Here is a 20,099-nt window from a genome sequence, read left to right on the forward strand (position 1 = left end):
AGGAACTGAAAGCTATTGTAGGGCAAGGAGACTACGACATAGTTGCCATCATGGGAACGTGGTGGGACGACTCGTATAATTGGAGTGCTGCTGTGGTGGGATATAAACTCTTCAGGCGGGACAGGAAAGGTAGGAGAGGTGGTAGGGTAGCCCTCTGTGTTAGAGAGTGCTTTGATACCCTCGAGCTCGATTATGGTGATGACAGAGTCAAGTGCCTGTGAGTAAAAAATCAGAGGAGCCCACAAGAAGCAGATAGTGTGATGGGAGTCTGTTATAGACCACCCAGCCAAGAAGAAGCTGATGAGCTCTTCTATAAACAACTGGGGGGAAGTCTCAAGTTCATTAGCTCTTATCCTTGTGGAAGACTTCAGTCTTCCTGATGTCTGCTGGAAGTACAATACAGCAGAGAGGAAGCAGTCTCTGTTTGTGAACAGAGAAGGCCTTGTCGGGGATGTCATGGTTAGAGGATGCCTGGGGTAAAGTGATCATGAGATGATAGAATTCTCAGTTCTAGGTGAGGTGAGGAGCGGGGTTAGCAGAACGGCCACATTAAACTTCCAGAGGGCAGACTTTGGACTGTTCAGAAGGCTGGTTGATAAAGTCCCATGGGAGACAGTCCTTAAGGGCAAGGGAGCCCACGAGAGCTGGGTGCTCTTCAAGAAGGAAATCCTAGCAGCTCAGGAGCGAGCTGTCCTCATTTTCTGGAAAAGGAGCCGATGGGGGAAAAAAACCAGCTTGATTGAGCAGGAAGATGTGGGTGGACATCAAAAAGAAGAGGAATGTCTATGAACTTTAGAAGAAGGGACAGGTGTCATGGGTAGACTACAGGGAGGAAGAGAGATCATGCAGAGGAAAAATCAGGAGGGCTTTCTGTAATTACATTAACAATAAGAGGAGGACCAGGCAGAATATTCAGTCCTTATTGGATGCAAAGGGAACAACTGTGACAAAGGATGAGGACAAGGCTGAAGTACTTAATGCCTTCTTTGCCTCAGTCTTTAGTAGTAAGGAAAGTTGTTCCCAGTGTATACATATCCAGAAGTTAGAGGAGCAGCTCCCATGTTCCAAGAGAAGGTGGTTAGAGATTTACTTGCCCAATTAGACACTCACAAATCTATGGGGCTGAATAGGATCCATCCAAGTGTATTCAGGGAGTTGGCAGACGTGTTTGCCATACCCCTTTCCATCATCTTCCAGCAGTCCTGGCTGACTCGGGAAGTTCCACTGGACTGGAGGCTGGCTGATGTTATACCTATCTTCAAGAAGGGTCAGAGGGAGGACCCAGGAAACTACAGGCCTGCCAGTCTGACCTCAGTGCTGGGGAAAGTCATGGAACAAGTGATCTTGAGTGCTGTCATGAAGCACATACAAGGGAACGGGGCGATCAGGCCCAGTCAACAAGGGTTCATGAAAGGCAGGTCCTTCCAAACTAACCTGGTCACCTTCTGTGACGAAGTGACTCGACTACTGGATAAGGGTGAGGCTGTGGATGTAGTCTTCTTGGACTTCAGTAAAGCCTTTGACACAGTTTCTCACAGCATTCTGCTTCAGAAACTGTCTGCCTCTGGCCTGGACAGGCACACACTCTCCTGGGTTGAAAACTGGTTGGATGGCCGGGCCCAGAGAGTGGTGGGAAATGGAGTTAACTCCAGCTGGAGACCAGTCACAAGTGGTGTTCCCCAGGGCTCAGTCCTGTGTCTACTCCTGTTCAATGTCTTTATCAATGACCCAGATGAAAGCATCAAATGCAGTGAGTTTGTAGACAACACTAAACTGGGAGGAAGTGTCTGGAGATCTGCTGGAGGGTAGGGAGACTCTTCACAGGGATCTGAACAGGCTGAACTGCTGGGCTGAGACCAACGGCATGAGGTTTAATAAGGCCAAATGCCGGGTCCTGCAGTTGGGGCTCAACAACCCTATGCAGTGCTACAGACTGGGGGAAGAGTGGCTAGAAAGCTGCCTGGAGGAGAAGGACCTGGGGGTCCTGGTTGACAGCCAACTGAACATGAGCCAGCAGTGTGCCCATGTGGCCAAGAAAGCCAATGCCATCTTGGCCTGTATCAGAAATGGCGTGACCAGCAGGTCCAGGGAGGTTATTCTGTCCCTGTACTCGGCACTGGTGAGACTGCACCTCGAATCCTGTGTTCAGTTCTGGGCCCCTCGCTAGAAAAAAGATGTTGAGGCTCTGGAGCGTGTCCAGAGAAGAGCAACGAAGCTGGTGAAGGGGCTGGAGAACAAGTCTTATAAGGAGCGGCTGAGGGAACTGGGGTTGTTTAGCCTTGAGAAGAGGAGGCTGAGGGGAGACCTCATTTCTCTCTATAACTACTTGAAAGGAGGTTGTAGAGAGGCGGGAGCTGGCCTCTTCTCCCAAGTGTCAGGGGACAGGACAAGGGGGAATGGCCTCAAGCTGCACCAGGGGAGCTTCAGGCTGGACATCAGAAAAATAAAATTCACAGAAAGGGTCACTGGGCACTGGCAGAGGCTGCCCAGAGAGGTGGTTGAGTCATGATCCCTGGAGGTATTTAAAAGATGGGTGGATGAGATACTCGGGGACATGGTTTAGTGGTTGATAGGAATGGTTGGACTCGATCCTCGAGGTCTTTTCCAACCTAGTGATTCTGTGATAATAGTTCATTTAGAGATTTTTTTTTTTTATAGTACTTTCTGGAGTTGATGAGTTCTTGGCGTGGTTAAGCTCGGAGGTTGTTCTCATTTCCCCCCGTGTGCTTTTTGTGCTAAGGACCTGGGGATGACTATCACTGTGTCTGTCTGCGGTGAACAGGATGGTCATTAATGACCATGCATAGAACAGCAGCATGGCTGTATCCTAGGGGAAATCAATTTTCTGCAGTGAGCTGAGCTTGTAAAAAGCAGAAAAACTTCACTGAAGGGGAGGGGGGAAAGAGGAGATAAAATTGGCAGAGCGGGGATTAAAAAATAGAAAGGCTTCAGAAGAGAGGGGTGACTCAAAAGACTTACTTTTCCTGTCAAAATTGATCAGGTCTTGAGCATGGTAATCATGGAGATGGGAAGGAGAATGGCCTTCTGGAGAAGCTCTAGAAAGGGTGATGTGGAAAGGTTGGGGAGATGACTGCCTGGGTTTAGACAAATGGTGATTTGTTTTGAAAGTGTTTTTTATTTTAGATGAAGCACAGAAACGCAGAACTGAATCAGTGCTGTGCATTTAATTCCTAAAAGAACATCTGTATTGTGGGTGTTTCTGGGTTTTAGAGCCGTGCAAGGAAACCTGGGACTAGATTAAAGCTAGCCTAGGAAGTTCCACGCACTCCTGCAGAACCAGTGTGAGCATGGATAGATCCTTGTGTTCCTCACTGTGTGCAGGTGTAGTTGGTAATTCAGACTAGGGTAAGTTTCTTCTGCCATTATGCACTCTTACACGTTTGGGTCCCTTCTCTTAATCACAGCGCTTCACTGTGACACGGAGTGCCTCTCTCAGCTTTAGGTGGCCCACTGGCTATGACAGTCCTCCTGCACACTGTAATGGTTTGCTACCCTTTCTTCTCTCTTGCTGATTTCTTGCTGCTGCAGCCTTGCTTCTCCCTAGGAGACAGGGTGGAAAGAGCTTGTCTTCCATAAGACGCTGTCATTTTGCTCTCCTAACTGATATTTAAAAAACTTTTTCACAGGGGAGATAAGGGAACTGAACTGTAACTGGTGTTAAATATCATTATTGAGATAACAACCCTAATAAGAGTAGATTTGCTTAGACTTTGTAAGTATGTTTGTATGTTTATGTATCTTAAAAATGTAAGCAGACATAAATCTTTAAATCTCGAACAAGAGGATGATTCTTTTCTGACTCTGCTCAATATTAAAGGCTAAACCAGAGATAAGATAACATTCCCATAAACATGGAAGCTTGAACAAAGGAGCTGTTGTCCTGAGAATGTGGGAATCAAAAAGAAACTAAAGTTTTAACTTAGGAAATTGTCTTACAAAATGGAATGCTGCATGTAGAGTAACATTTAATGGCTCCCAGAAATTGTTGAACAGGGTAAATCCCTAGGTCTTTCTCTTGATCTCAGTGGTCTCTGGAGCAAGCCCAAAGAAAGCGGAGGACAGAGGCATATGGGAAATGAATAGCTGGAGCAGACCTTTTCTTTTGCTTTAGCTTCTTATTCAAGATGTTGGTCGTTTGAGAAATTCCTTTCTTAAACAGCAGAAAGGGGAAGGGTGGGAAGCTCCCGTGGTCTGAGTAAGCGAGAGGAAAGGATGCAAATGCTGTTGATGAATAAGATGTTTCAGGAATGTGTAAATGCATGGCCCAATACTGCAAGTGCTTGGTTTATGAGAGCTGCCCATTGGGTGCATTCAAGACTGACTTGAATGTGAATTCTGTTTTACGTAGTTGTAAAAACTTGCAGTTGTAAAAACTTGCAGCTCTGTTTCTTGTAGAACGTCTTTGACTCCGTGAAGACTGCCCCTTTTACATTGGTTTTATTCTTTCCCTCTTCTGATGGGACGTTCAAAAAGCGGTCAGCTTGCCACTAGAGATAATAATTGTAAATTTTGTGTTATTAATTTTTAAACCCGGCACATTTGGCAGATCATATTTTGGCTGCTGGAATATAATTTATCTGTATAGAATATACTTGCCATTTATGTGTGTGATAGCAGTAGTAAAGCATCAGCACTAGGGCTTTCATAAATCTTTAAATCCGTCTCTTTTTATAAAGCAGGGAATAGAACATAGGGTGGATTTGTTCATTGTTATTATTTTACTTATTTATTTATTTACTTTCTTTGTAAGGTTGTTTTCTGGGACCCAAAACATCAACTGCCAAACAGTGGATCTTTTTCCCTAGCTGGGGATGTATCACTAATATTTGATGAAGGTGTTGCCCTTGGTGTTGCCAAGCCTCAGAATTTTATTGCGAGGTTCACAATATTTGTTTCTTAAACCCTTAAATCCCAAGGCATGTGATAAGATGGGAATCTCAGATTTCATTTTTTTAAAAAAATGTAGGTTTCTCTCCTTCATGGCTGCACAGAGAGGCATGAAAACACAACCTGAGTTTATCACAAGGGCTCAAACTATAAAAACAAAATAAAAGGATATCTTAAATACATTTATTTATTAGTTATTTTTAATACCAAAAGTTAATTTTATAACTTTTTTAGTGTACTAAAGGGCAACAGGAATTACCAGTATTATATTCCTTGGCCTTTATCCTATGAATCATAGTTTTCTCTCTCTCAAAGTATGTCCAGTACTCAGAATGAAGTCTCAGTATTTCCATGTATATCTTTATATGGTTTGAGGATTGTACCTCATTGAATTAATTTATTTGAAGGCACCTGAAGCCAATAATACATGGAAGTCCTTTATTGAGGGCTCCCAAGAGCTGAAGCTAATCTGCTTCCAAATACAGTGTTACCGATCAGATTTCAAGATGTTTTCGCTGTGTTTTTCAGTGAGTCTTTTGTTCATAGGGTAAAATTTCTCAGCAGAAACATTAAGTATTTTAATTCTTACTCCTTTCTCCAGATCTGCCTATGCCTATTTCAGAAAGGACAGATTACATAGTACATTCTATTTTCATAGCTTTCCATCCAGAGTCCTGCCTGGCAGGACTAACCAAGTGTCCTTTTAAGTACATGAGAGACAGTATATAAGGAACGTAATTATTTAGTGAATCCCATGGCTTATCTAATCTCTCCCTCAACCATGTTGGCTGTTTCTAGGTACAAGCTGAACCACAGCAGAACATAGAAATCACCAGTGTTGGCTTTTATTCTGTAGGAAACTCGGCACCAAGGTGTGCAGTGAGAGAAGCTGGCACAAAGCCTGAATGAGGAGTTTTTGGTTGAGTAAGATTTTGTTTGACTTAGGCTCATCAGTTCTCAGGCGTGCTGACTGATGAGCACAGAGCTACAAGACATGCTAATGTGCACTATGTTCCCTACCTCTTGGTGTTATCTTAAAGTGTAACCGCAATATCCGAACACGGAAAATAATGAGGCAGCTATTCTGTTGGTATAAACTGGAGCAGCCCATTGGATCCAGAATGAGGGCACCACATTCCTGGAATCCAAAGAGTTTTTAATAAGCCTTTCCAAATACATTTATCAGGCTCTCTAAAGGTATTTACTATCTGACACAGTGAGGCTGATGTGTTCAATAATATCCATCTTGGACGATAAAGAATGAAGAGTTATTTATATAATAGACAAGGGCTCTAAACTAAATATCTTTCTTAAACCTGTAAAAGTCTTTTGTGACAGGTGACTTCATTTAATATGGTCTTTATGGCAGGTTTTTAAAGCATTTTGAAAACAACAAAATTAACACACAATTCATCAATTATCAACATTACATGCTGAGCAGCTTCACCTAGTTTGAATTTTATTAATAACAAAGCTTTCACTTAAGAGAAAGTTTCAAAGGATACCTGCTGTGGGAGCTGGCCTGAGAGTTGTAGTGAGTTACCTGCAAGAACAGATTTGTCCTCTGAAAACTAATTCCTGTAGTAGTTACAGACCTTGCACTGAGAAAAGCAAAGCACTTGCTGACTGGAAACACGCGGTTGTGTGTCCTGTGTAAGTATGCTTGCCATATCAGTGCTGTAGGGAGGGCTTTCCACACCCTACAAGCACATTAATTTATGAGCCTAGAAACATGCTTTAACCTTGAGTAATGTGGATTGTCCTGCCTAAGTTCAACTGGGCTTCTTACAAGCCTGAAGTTCTACATGTGTATGAGTATATAAAAATACTGTGGACTAATAGCTTATCAAATCCATTTCCACGCCTTCTCCTGAGGCTGCCTTTATGTTACAGTTACCCAAATAAATGGACTAAAAAATCATTGCCTTTAGAAATATACTTCTGGAGTTAAATAAAATTCAAAGAAACTTAAAACCAGGGGTATTCAGTCCCAGTCCTGGGCAAATAGCATGGACTTTTGTCCATGTAATTATAAAAATCCAAATCCATGCTCTCATTGTTTCTCCTTGAAGATTTCAGGCAGAGAAAAATGTGTTCCTCTGAACCACTTTTGTCAAAGTTCAGCCTTTGGAAAATTAATACAACTGTGACATTCCAGCCTTGGAAATAAAAGAACTAAAATAAATATATTGAAGAACAAGAAGCAATTCGTTAAATCACTGAAAGATGTATTTTCCAATGTAAAAATCCTATGGAATAGTTCCTCTCAAAATTTTGTCATTTCCAAAGACATCCCAAGCACTTGGATTTTTCTAATTTGTAAATAATGAAATGGGAGCTCTGTGAACTCAAAAAGTCTCACTCACAGATTTGATTCAAATGGCCTCTGTGTGAACTCTATAAATTCTTTAGCTTTAAATTATCAGTTTGAGTTCACAGTCCCTGGTGGTGGCTGGAATTCTTGTCTTTTCTCTTTAATTCCTTTTCTTTTTAATTCTATTTCTTTTTAATTCCTTTTCTTTTATTGGGTATTGTTGGAGAGGAACCATCTGATTGAGACATATATATGTGTGTGTATATAGATAATACAATATGTTGCAGTCATCAAATTCTTTTAAGAGTAAATTATTTTAATGAAATGTCAGAAAATCTGCACAAACTGAACGCTCAGAATCCCCTTGAATAATGAGGCTATTGTTAAATGATTGAATACTTTAGAGATTAATATCATGGTATGCTGGCATGCTGGTTCATACCAACTGTAATTTAACAACGAATCTCCTCTGTAAGTAAGCAAGATTGTGAATGAGAAACTGGATACAAGACAGCACAGCATGCGAGAACATGCAAAGTAAATAAATTCTATACAAAGCAATGACACGTTGGAGGGGAGGGAGTGTGTATATCCACAGTATCTGAGATAACTGAATTATTGGGTAGAGGAGATTCTTCAGATTTGACAACCTGCTTAATTTTTTCTTCCAGTGCCAATGAGCAGTGTCTTTATAGTAGAAAAGATAGGGTTTGGATTTTATTTTTTTACCACCCTCTCAACTTCTTCGAAAATTAGAGTGTGCTTGGCATTATCATTTGTGACAGGCTACAGTAAACCACATCTCTTTCTGTGAAGGGTTTCAGATCCCTAAGCTGTCTTCCCCATAATGCATCCTATCATTATACAGAAAATTTAGCGGCATTGCTGAATGTCTGCAGACAAAAGTTGCATTTTATTTTTTTAAGACATCTGAATTCTTGCAAACATGGAATAATTAGTAGTTGATGTAATGATGGCCCAGAAGAAGGACTGAAGTGTTCTATGCAAAATCATAGTTATTAATTTGTGCATGAATTTTGTTTAATTTAGCAACTGTAGAATATTTTGCTAATTAATTATTAACACTGGTTATTTCTCATGGCAGAACTGTGAGGAGAAAAACATAGTTTTCTATCAAAGCCAAAATATAAATGTTAGAATTTTAATTTAAATATGTAATCATGTTTTAAATAGTCTTAAATAGCTTCAATATTCCAGCTTACAGATACAATATGACTATAATATATAGCATTAATTCAGAGTAAACTGTGTTTAGTATAAAACCTGCAGATAAGAGCCAAGTGTCTCACTTGCAACAAACTGGGGAAAATGCAGTGTAAAATGTCAGGCTTTTATGGGGAGTGCCACTCCAGTAAGTGGCATTTTATTCTGTCTTGGGTATCGAGAGTGTGACAAATTCGTAGCCTTATTATAAGCACTATGAATAGGATTTGAGCTTGTATCTACTGAAGGTGATGAAAAACCTGCCTTTGATTTCTGCAAGTGCTGAATCAAGCCACTTAATTTCATTTACATGCAGACAAAGAATCTTTATTTATTTATTTTGGCAAAGAAAGGAACAAGGCTACAGGACAAGTTACCTTTGAACTACTAAAATGATATACTACTTACAGGTCTGAAGGTTCAAGTTCTTTCTTTTTCCAGAAATTTAATTTCTCTTTAAATTTAGTTTACTTTAACTTCTGTTTTACCTGGCTTAATTTCCCTGGTACTGAAAATGATTACAATAAGTCTCCAGATCCTGTACACTTTCAATGAGGCTATTTTTCTGGAGGTTAATGTGCATATAATGTTTAAGTATGTGAATACAGATTTGTTTGAATAGGAAATATGGCTCTCTCTTTCTTGATAAATATCTCCGTTGTCTTGTAAGTACAGTTCTAAACTTGAATGTGAGACACTATCATTTTTGCAAAGATGAAAGTGAGATCCATTCCGGTGTTTTAATAGCAGTAGATTTTAGGGATACTAGAAAAGACTGCTAACTTTTTAACAGCAGAGGGATTTTTTGGTCATAGGTATTTCTGCACACATTTTAGGAGGTTTATTTGCAGCATTCTCTGCCCTAGATTGTTGAAATTTTGCAAGAAGGAAACGTCATTAAACCCACCAAGTTTTACATTATCTTTAATCAAAGAGCATCAATGGTTATAATACGGCTGCTGCAGGACTGTATTAGAGCCCTGTGAGTTGAGCTAAATAGTGCTTGCATCTTCTCCTGAAAAGCAGGATTCCCGAATATGATATCTAAATTCAATGTAAAGTAAATGGTGCGATCCGTAATCTGAAATAGCCTTTTGGGTTCTTTCCTCCTAACATGGGGTTCTAACTATATATATATATATATATATATATATATATGGGTATACTAACATGGTATAATCTGGGGTTCTATTTGTTTAAAGTAATAATAGTGTTCATAGGCATATATATATATATATTTGAGTGTGTTTTTTTGTAGCTTTTTTCTCTCGTAATACTGAAAAATATATGTTCAGTGGACATGGGGTGATGGTGAATCCTAGGCCCATGTATGAGTCAAATCACTATAGCCTTAGTAGTAAATACATCTATCAGAAGATATTATTGAATATGTGTACTTTCAGCGGTTCATCAGCTTGCATTCTCCTGAAAATTCCGTCCTCAGAGATGTTACAGTATTTGTTACTGTCCACTTAAAACTGGGCTCATAATTGCATTGTTACAAACAGAAATACGTAGTCCAACTTACAGAATTGCTGAGCAACACCTGCCCTTGCAGAATTCAGCACTAATGACTCAGAACCCTTCTGAAAATTGAGGGCTGTTTTAGATGTTTAACCAAAGCATTTAAGAGCCCTCCTGCTTTTATCTGTGGTGGTTTTTAAAAAGCTTGGGCAAATTGTTACTCTAAATTGCTGAAGGAATATACTGAAGGAATGATTTTTTTTGTGAACTTGGCAGCCAGACTGGAGTAAGTAGAGAAGGCAGAGCAGCTTACGCTTGAACTCTTACAGAAGTACAGTCTTGTTAATCCAGTACATAGTAGGTTCCCTGTGACTACCTCTTTCTGTTTGTTCCCCAAGCCATGTGCTGCTCTGTGAAAATAAAAGATGCTTTGAATGGCATGAAATTTATTGTTGTAATTTTTGTCTTAATAAAAATTTAGTCTTGATTTTTCCTTTTTAAATTAAAAATAATATACCGAAAAGCAGCAACAAGGCAGCTCAATCCTTGTCAACGCATAGAATAGTGATGCTTTATATTTTTGAGAAAAAATACAAGCATTGGAAATGTCGTGCAGTTGATGAAATGCCCAGAAATGAACATACAAATCAGAACTTTCTTTCTGAGTGAATTTCTCTTTTGTGTGTATTTGGATGTCATAGGTTCATGTGGCGGTGTATTATAGGAATAACTTCTCTCCAAGAGACCCAGCAGCAGTTCCTTCTGTACTTCAGGCTTTCATAATGTGGGCTTTTTTTCCCCCCCTCATGAAATCCACGATTTTCCTAATAGAGTCTGCTTTAAACAAAATAAACCCAGTTATGCTATTTATATATTAATTCACAAGAATGAAAGAGCCTTAGAATTTCTTATCTAAATCCAATTACTGCTGGTCAAATTCATCCCAGTACAAAAGTTCCTGATTATAAAAGCATATATTACCTAAATGCCCAAAAATGCAGACTGTTTTCAGTTGAGTGGGTTGTGTTCTGAGCGATGCTTGAGGCCTTGAGTGAACCTTAACACTGGAGGTATAATTATTAAGCTCTGAACTTTGAAATTAGATGATAACTCCATTGGTTTAACTAAGCAAGGAAGAATTCTGTATGGTGGTTACTTGAGTTTAAATCCCAAGTTTCACGTTTATTTAAAACATTCAATTGGAATCGGTCCAAAGCTGTGTCTTGTACAGTCCTGTGCATGTAGTGTCCTGGAGATGAGGACGGCAGCGTGCGTAGCACTGAGGTGGGTGAGCAATGAGAGCCTCAGCCTGCCAGGTCTAATGGCCATTTTGTGTTACAGAACTTGCCATGGCCAGTCTGGAGGCTGTCTTGAAGGACAGGATAAGACATGCCTATCCTAGAGGATTTTGTTTTCTGTAACGACATGGAAAAGTCTGGCCTCCCAGGATATCCTTTCTTGTCCCAGCAGTTCTCGTTGGTGGACATCCCTGGGTAGGCTTCCCACCTTGGTATTTGCCTCCAGCAGCAGAATGTGTGGCACCTGGTTCCTCTGCCTTGAGGTAGACCCTGGCTGAGTCTCACTTGCCTCCTAACCCTGGTCACCCACTCGCCTTCCCTGCATCCCCAGCTTCCCGCAGGCAGAAGCAGAAGAAGCTTGGGTCTGTTGTGTGCTGTGAGGCAGCAAATTCACATCAGTTTGGGACCATTGTGGGCAGTGGGTAAGATTCCCACATCTTGCAAGTGCTATCACTTGCAGCTGAAGTGCTTCCTTCAGAAACTCTCTCTGTTTTAACAGCACTTATCAAATAACTTCCTGGGAACAACCAGGTCGAGCTTTGTCTGCAGTGTAAGTGCTGATCGACCGCCGGCTTGTAAGCTCTTGAAACGATATATTGATGCTGCAACTTTGATGTACCTTAAAGGCTTATTCTGCATTGCTTGCATCTTTCCCGCATCTGCTGAATTGTCAGAAAATGTGGGATGCGGGGGGATGGGTCTCTTGAACATGATTTTTGACATAGGTCATAGCCAGCACTGAGCAGGGAGATTGTTTCTCTGTGCACTTTAGGATCTTCCCTTAGTTCTACCCTCCATGTGACGCGGTGTATTTTAACGCTGTTTACAAGTGAAGTGTTTTTAAGCGACCTTTGTAATTTTAATCGTGGATATCACATGACTTCAACAGTTTAACCCCAAACTAATATATGCAAGAGAAGGTAAAAACGTTTATGTTTGTAAGAAGGTATTTCTGCTCCCAAATTAGTATTCTTTAGGAATGTAAGAACAGCTGGGCTGGGTCAGACAGGCAGCTGTGGAGGTGCCTGATGTTAAAACAGGGACACCATGCAATGGTACTGCTCTGGTAGCCTCTCTGAGTCTTTGGCAATATATGACTTCCAGGGCCACAAATGTGGTTTTGCTTTTAATTTTGTGACAGATTTCCATCCTAGAAGCTGCCTGACAGGTTTTTGTAGAGATATACTCTGTAGGCTATCAGTGCAGGCTGTAACAATGGGTTCCACAGGTTACTGCCTGTTCTGGGGAAATACCACTTTCTGGAGTTTTAAAACCTTCTAACTTTATTGTCAGTCCTTACATGTTATGAGAACCAATGAAGACTACTGGTCACAATCTCATTGCATGGATGCTTCTGTAATGAGCTGAAGTCCTGGTCTGTGTAGGTGCTGCTCACAAATACTCTTTGAAATATCATAGTATCATAGAATCATAGAATAGTTTGAGTTGGAAGGGACCTTAAAGCCTATCCAGTTCCAACCCTCCTGCCATGGGCAGGAACACCTCCCACTAGATCAGGCTGCCCAAGCCCCCATCCAGCCTGGCCTTGAACATCTCCAGAGATGGGGCATCCACAACCTCCCTGAGCAAACTGTTCCAGTGTCTCACCACTCTCATGGTGAAATATCTGACCACCTGGTTTTAAATGAAAATTATTACATAGAAAAACATCAAAAGCATAATGGAATATAAGGGTGTTAAAGGATTTTCTTAAAAAAACAATGTTATTTGTTCTTACTATGTGATTAGGTAACACTTTGGGAAGAATGTAGTGTGAAGCAACACAATTTTATGTTAGGAAATCTTCTGAATAGTGATTTCAGTTCAGAAATTCAGTAGACACATGCTTGAGGTAGCCGTCTTAGAGATTCATTACATAGACTAGACATAAGGAATAATTTCTTCATGATGAGAGTGGTGAGGCACTGGCACAGGTTGCCCAGGGAAGTTGTGGATGCCCCATCCCTGGAGGTGTTCAAGGCCAGGTTGGATGGGGCCTTGGGCAGCCTGATCTAGTGGGAGGTGTCCCTGCCCATGGCAGAGGGGTTGGAACTAGATGATCTTTAAGGTCCTTTCCAACTCAAACTATTCTATGATTCTATAATTCTATGATACTATGTGTTCTCTTGGATACTGTGAGGCAGTAGATTATCCTTAATGATAAAGTCATTACGTTGAAGGGCTGGTAATAAGGCATTGAGATGAACTCAGTTGTTGAATTATCTGTATCTGACTGAAATTTTTGATGGAATTTTGATCTGTCCAACATAGCTCAGGAGGAACTTAAACAGTGCTTATCACAACAAGCTGATCCATACCTGTTGTTTTTTACATTAATGATTCTAGTAGTGTGCAGAACAGGTATGCAGGTTGTTGGGTTTTATAGTAGTTTATCTTTAAATATAAGAAAACACGAGGCCAGCTCTTGTGATGCACTTTATTCTTATTTCTATGGGTGTTTCCACTGAAGAATACATTTTTGGTACTTCTGGGTGAATCAAATAGCAGCGAAAGGTCACAGAAACTGAAAGACAAACAACTCTGGAGGGGAGACATAACATACCACTCTCCATACATGTAAGAAAAAAATATGACTACATTTGTAGGAACAAAATACCTTCCTAATTTCATGCAGCACACAAACTAACATTCTTCGTCAGAACTGATGTTCTGATTACTGTAAAATAATTACTTGAAATATTTAGGGAAACAGTGTCCAAATTAATTCCAATTACTTTCTTGTGGTAGTGCTGAAGATTTATAGCAGTAGATTAAAATGCTTGCATATGGCTAATTGCCTATAACAGTGTTTGTTAGTGTGGTGCCTCTTACCACTCTGATGTCTGTTGTTGTAAACATGAAGGTATGCATGTAACTTTACGTGCTGGAGGAAACCTCTTCTGAGCTGAGCAGAATTACTTCTGTGAGTAAAGTCGCTAGCGTAACTAAGTTTTAGGAGGATTACAGTATGTAGCAAATAACTCTGGGAAATTTGTAATTAAAACACTGGAACCACAAATGCCTGTCTTTACTGGTCAGAAATGTTAACCTTTAGCTCTCAGGTATCTTGGATGAAACAACATATCAGTTTGTTAGGAATGGTTGGACTGAAATGGAGGCTGGATGTTAGTTTTTTTTGGGGTTGTAGATTAGCCACTGATTTTTGTTGGTTTCTTTTTTTTCGTGTATCTGTCAGAGACACGTTACTGCACAAGATAGGCATGTTTTTTTCACGTTTTTTATGTATTAGATTTTAAATCTAAGTAAATCAAATAAATGAACATACACCGCAGGGCCAAATTTCCTGCTGGGTAAGTTGGCCCACTGAACACCGTAACTCAGACTGGCAGAGAATTGGCTTTGCTAAAATTAAGATACGTGGTCTGGTGTGTTTGAGGCCAAAGTCAACTTCGGGTATTGCTGTGAAGAATTATAAAATTAAGTGAAACATAAGTGAGTTTAAAGGTCCCAATTCTAGAAACACCCGAGATTAGAAAAGCATGTGATTTCATGGTTAACATTAAATCTGTTCTGTATGTGTTTGGAGAGGAGCCAGCTACGGGAAGATAGACTCTCGTCTACCTGCCCATGTACCCATGATGATGCAGTTTACAGTGAATTGTCCCTGCCTTCAGAGCACAAAATCCAGCCGATCTAAAGAACCAGTAAGAAAAAGAGGATATGTGGAGGAGAGTTTGTGATTTTTTTTTCTTTGTTTCTAAAAGATGGTTAAATTGAGGCTTAACTTAAATTGCACAAACTCTTAGTGCCTTTAGGTCAGTTCGCCCTTCTTCTTACTGCTTTCAATCTGAAATAAAATAAAGCAAAGCGTGTTTTTCCTCTCTAAAATGGAAGTCAAGTGGGAACAAATGATTTTATGGGTTCTTAGGGAAAGGAAAAACAGTGAAAATGGAAAATCTCACTTTGCATCAGTCATGAAAACAGAGTACAGAGAGTTAGAGACAGCGGCCTTTAGAGCTGTGTGGTTACATGTCACTTTCAGTGTGGAAACTTCAGCTGAGAACTTTCTGTCAGGCACAAAAAAGCCGCAAATCTTTGCTGGTACCAAAGATTATGTTCAGGCAGGCTTTGCCCAGTCTTTCTCATTGGTGCTGCTCCCCCTTCATGAGAGATTTAAGTGTTTCCTGGTTCCCAGACTGAAACCCAAAAGTACCTTTTTCCCTGTGACTGATGGCACCATTCCCCTTTTGGCTTCCTGCCTTTTTTTTCTTTTTTTCTTTTTTTCTTTTTTTTTGTAATTTTGTCTTTTTTTTAAGTTATAATTTTAATTATAATTTTATAATTTTAAGTTTTATTTTATAATTATAATATTATTTTTTCTCCTGGTTTGCTGCGTATGTTTACAGACTGGTAGGACAGAGAAGAGTGTGGCCTTGTGTAGGAAGTATGGTGCTCTACCTGCCCTTAGCCTCCTTCTGTGTGTAGTAGGAGACATGTTTTTATTCCTGAAGCATAGAAGGGAATTGCAGCAAGGTCTTCCATGTCCTGGTTTCTGAACTTGAAGTAGAAGTCACTAACACCACTAACACACACTAACAATTTATATTGTTGTTCGTAAAGATTAAACAAATAAAAATTGGCCTGCCGTACTGGAACTATATGATCTTTAAGGTGCCTTCCAACCCTTAGTATACATTTCAGTGGTTTATAATTGATGAACTGTTGGTTCATAGGTGTTGCTTTGCCATTAAAAGATACAATTTTATTATAATCTTTTCTGGTAATAGATCCTTCATTGGTGGCAAAAGTGTTGTTCCGTGGAGTCTTCTAGGTAAAAGCCCGATCTATCAGAGTACCAGTAATGCTTTTCTAAAAAATCTGGGAAAGGACATTTTAGAGGGAGTTCTTCTCAGTGAAGCAGATTCCAAGACATATCCATGACTTGAAAAATAAAATTATTTTCCTTACTCTCCTGAAGTCTCATATTCATCCATAAATGGCCACGTGTGATCTTTCACCAGGGTTTTGTGATACTTGCTAGTAAGACTTCATTTTCAGTCTTATTCTCCTTGAGGTAAAGACAGATACCTATTTTATGGTCTAGTTACTTAATGCACAGAGTTGTAGCTGCCTAAATTCCCTTTTTATCATGCAATTTGCAGTGCAGTGCCATGCTATCTATAGGAGGCAACATAAATTCAAATAAGTATTAATATTCATCTTGGAAAGAGTTAGGAGATGTACCTAAACCTCAGAGCCTCCGTTTACGTAAAACAGAACTTCAGAGTGTATATGTGCAGGCACGAATGCACACATGAACGCAGTTGTGAGTGCACACATGTAAAAAAATGGCCATACCTTCTGCATTTTTGTTAATCCTGGAGGAATCTGGTCCATCTGTATCAAAACAAACCTTATTTTTTAAAATGTTTTAAACAAACCTAATTAATTGAACCAAAGAAACCTCTTTACTAGTGCTGATGTCCTAGAATTCTTATTATAATCAGCGTTTATGCTGGCAGTCTAACACAGTGACCGGAGGTGGATGGCAGTGTGTGTCAAATAAGCAGTGCTTTTCAGGTGAATTCAAAAGGTGTTTGTTGAACTGTAGTAGTAGAAGGAGCCTCTCCAAGTGTATTGGGAAAACATTTTTCAAGAGTCTAGATCTCTTCCTACTTACGTGTGTTATAAATGTGCAAAAATATTTATGTACTTTATTAAAATATAATAACATATATTTCTGTTTTTTTTTTTCTTCATAGGTATGGGAAAATTGTATCCACAAAGGCAATTCTTGACAAAAACACAAATCAGTGCAAAGGTACGTGCAAAATGTCCACCCTGTGGAGTTCATTGTCTGTTTGAATGATTGACTGGTGGCTTGACTGCCAAGGCTTTGGCTCCAACTGTGCAATCAACATAATGTACGGTATATTACAAACATATTTAATAATGCCAAAGCTTTGAGTTGTGTTTCCAGTAACATTGCTCATTAATTTTTTTCATTAACAAACAAAATGAAAATCACAAATCAGAACAAGTATCAAATTGCTTCGGCAGAAAAGTAAATTACCTTCTAACCACATAGTGCTGTCTGATTTGAATGATATCATCAGTGATGCAAATTGATTTCCTATATAAAAATGAGAAACCTTTGGGAAAAGTTCCCTGAGCAAAACCTGGTTTAATTTTTCTATTTTTGTGATTTTCTATTTGGCCTACACTAATAGAAGAAGAAAGATATTCTTTGACACAAATAGATCCACAAGTTGTGATGCCAAGATACAGAGATGATTCCGCTTTCAGTTTTCTGTTCTTAATTTGTCAGCTAATATAATATGTTTTCTGAGTGTGTTTAGCTGTATTTGTTTAGATAAATATTGACTAGCATTTCTAGTAGTATCTCAGGACTACAATTGTTGTTCATATACCAGTCTGAAGAGCTATCAAGTCTCTGTGGGAGAAGCTTTGCTTTAAAATAACTCTTTACGCTGGTGAATCCTCTTGGAGTAATAAGATCTAGAGCAGGTTCTTCTGATAAGAAGCACATTGGGGACAGCATTTCTGTATGAATTAGTAAAAAGAAAAAAAAACATTGTGGTACAGGAATATCTTACTAGTGGCCAGACAGGGTGTGAAGAGAAGCAACAGAGAGAGACGCTGGAGGAATTTACAAGATGGGGCAAAATTCTTGCAGTTTGTAGAAGTGTGCGCCTTTACCTATTGCCTGCTACAACAACAGTCGTTAGCCAGTCAAGAGAAAAGTATTCTGGAAGATTGCAGTTCTAGTCTTAGAAAACTCGACCAGCCCCATCAGATGGGCCATCATCAGGAGCGGTACTGCCATGCATTTGCTGGACATGCATTTTCTTTTTTTCCTTGGAGCACTGTTTGAGAAGACTTCTGATAACATCATTGGTTTGTTTTATGGTGGTGGTTGTTGTTGTTGTTGTTTTGATTGTATTATGAGGGAATACTCTTGTGGGAGGGTGGGCCGGGCCAAGTGCAGAAAGCCCTGGCATGGTGGCTGGGGGTGCACAGAGGCGAGTGCTGCAGTTTCGAAGATGGGAGGTGGTGGACATGCCTGACTGCTGCTGCATGACCAGGAGATTTGAATTTTGGAAGCCAGGAGCTGCATGGGGAGCTGTATGGAACGGAGGACTTGCCGCATGATGGATTTACAGAGTCTGAGTGGATCGAATGATCTCTAAGGCGGTTTAACAAGGAGGAAGAGTGCCGCAGTGTGATAGGAAGGGCTTTGGGGTAGGAACATTTAGGGATGAGGCTCTAGGGCAGGAAGGAATTGGGGCTTGGGCCTGGGGGAGCTGAAGAGGTCTGGGCTGCTCTTGTGAGGGACGTGAAACAGGAAGCCTGTGGTCAGGTTACCCTGGGGCCGCTCTTTGCTGTCTTACATTCCAAGGAAGATCTTCCTTTGAGGACAAGGATGTCCCTTCCCACTATCATACAAGACTGAGGTGTTCTCTGTTTTCTCGTGTGTCAACTCCATCCTTTTTTCATCTTTTTTTCTGAAATATATCTGTCTGAAATGGTGACACACATCAAGCAGATGGAATTGGATTTGAACTGAACTGTATGTTGAACAAGGAGGTGAAATCCACATTACAGAGAAATTTATTTGTCTCAGCTGATCATACTTGTCCAAAACCACTGTGTTGCCAATGCAGATGTTTCAGCTTGGTTCCTAAAGGTCGATGGAAAGAGTCTGGGGGAAGCATGCTTGATGATTTGCCTTAACTTTTTGTTTTGTTTTTTTAAATGCATTTTTGACTTGTAACAAATTTCACAGGCGTGCTACCGTGTGATTAGAGCTTCCATCCATTCCCATTTCCAGCAGTAAACAAGGAAAGAATGGACCTGTTTTGCAAAACAAAGAATGTGAAGTGAAAAGATTGTAAAGAATATGAATGGTAGAATTTCGAGAAGTAAAAACATCTGAGTTTAGTGGTCTTTACATTGTATTTAGCTTTGAGATTATTGCAGTAGGGGCCATATAAGAGTAAGCCAGAATTTTGTAAAAGTTTGATTTCACACTGTTGTACTACACTGTAGGGCAGAGATATTTATTTGTATTTTCAGAGATGGATTTTTATGACATAAATGGTGCCATTAAAAATCGTAAACATGATTTGATTTATTAACAGTATGCTTCATGGCATAATAGACCTTCTACTGCTTCAAATGCTCAGTACAATTTCCTTCCTCGTCAGTAAGGGTGCCAAAACCAAAAAGGGGGTGGAGCTTCCCAGGAATCAGAAATGGAAAGGACCTGAAGAGGTCAACTAGCTCATTCCTCTGCCTCAGGAAGAGCTCTGACCCATGCTAAGGGGCGTTTCTGTGCTCAAAGACCTCCAGCGGTGGAGATTCCTTGAGCTCCTCAGGCAATCTGTGATAATGCTCCCTCTTCTCACTATAATGAAGTGTTTCCTAATGTCTAACCCAAATATCCCTTGATGCAATTTAAGCCTATTGCTTCTTGTCTTACCCCCAGTGGACGTGTTGAACAGCGTATTCCTTTTCTCTTTGCAGCAAACAGATATTTGAAGACTTCTATGCAGTTGTTATATCTTTTCCTTAGACTAAATACTAGTTCTTTCACTTTTTCCTTAACGGCAATTTGTTTAAAGTTTCTGTTTGTATTGCACTTTGCTCATCTCTGTTTATTAGCTTACTTCTTTCTTGAAGACTTTAGAGCCAGGCATATCATGTTAGCTGGCCTAAATCTAACCAGTTTCAATAGGGTGGAGAAGTTACTTCATTTGTCTTCTCTGTGATCATGTAACTCTTCTCTTTGGTGATATTTCCACGTAAGTAACTATGTATATTTAAAATATAGGTATATTTCTGAGGCACGGGGTGTTGCATGAGAACCGTCATACTGATTTGTGCTAAGAGATTCTCTGCAGCCCCCA

General features: G+C 40.0%; 1 protein-coding gene across 8 annotated transcripts in view; it reads left to right on the forward strand.

Moving 5' to 3' along the window:
* The window catches only part of RBMS3 (RNA binding motif single stranded interacting protein 3), a 725,855-nt gene that overhangs the window by 377,893 nt on the left and 327,863 nt on the right, over nucleotides 1–20,099 (forward strand). For all 8 annotated transcript variants that reach the window (XM_054058446.1, XM_054058453.1, XM_054058447.1 and 5 more), the window contains one exon: nucleotides 16,932–16,990. In XM_054058446.1, coding sequence (XP_053914421.1) covers nucleotides 16,932–16,990 — 59 coding nt within the window. The remainder of the gene's footprint in view (nucleotides 1–16,931; nucleotides 16,991–20,099) is intronic.

Source organism: Cuculus canorus, chromosome 2 (genome assembly GCF_017976375.1).
Source record: "Cuculus canorus isolate bCucCan1 chromosome 2, bCucCan1.pri, whole genome shotgun sequence".
In the NCBI taxonomy this organism is placed as follows: domain Eukaryota; kingdom Metazoa; phylum Chordata; class Aves; order Cuculiformes; family Cuculidae; genus Cuculus; species Cuculus canorus.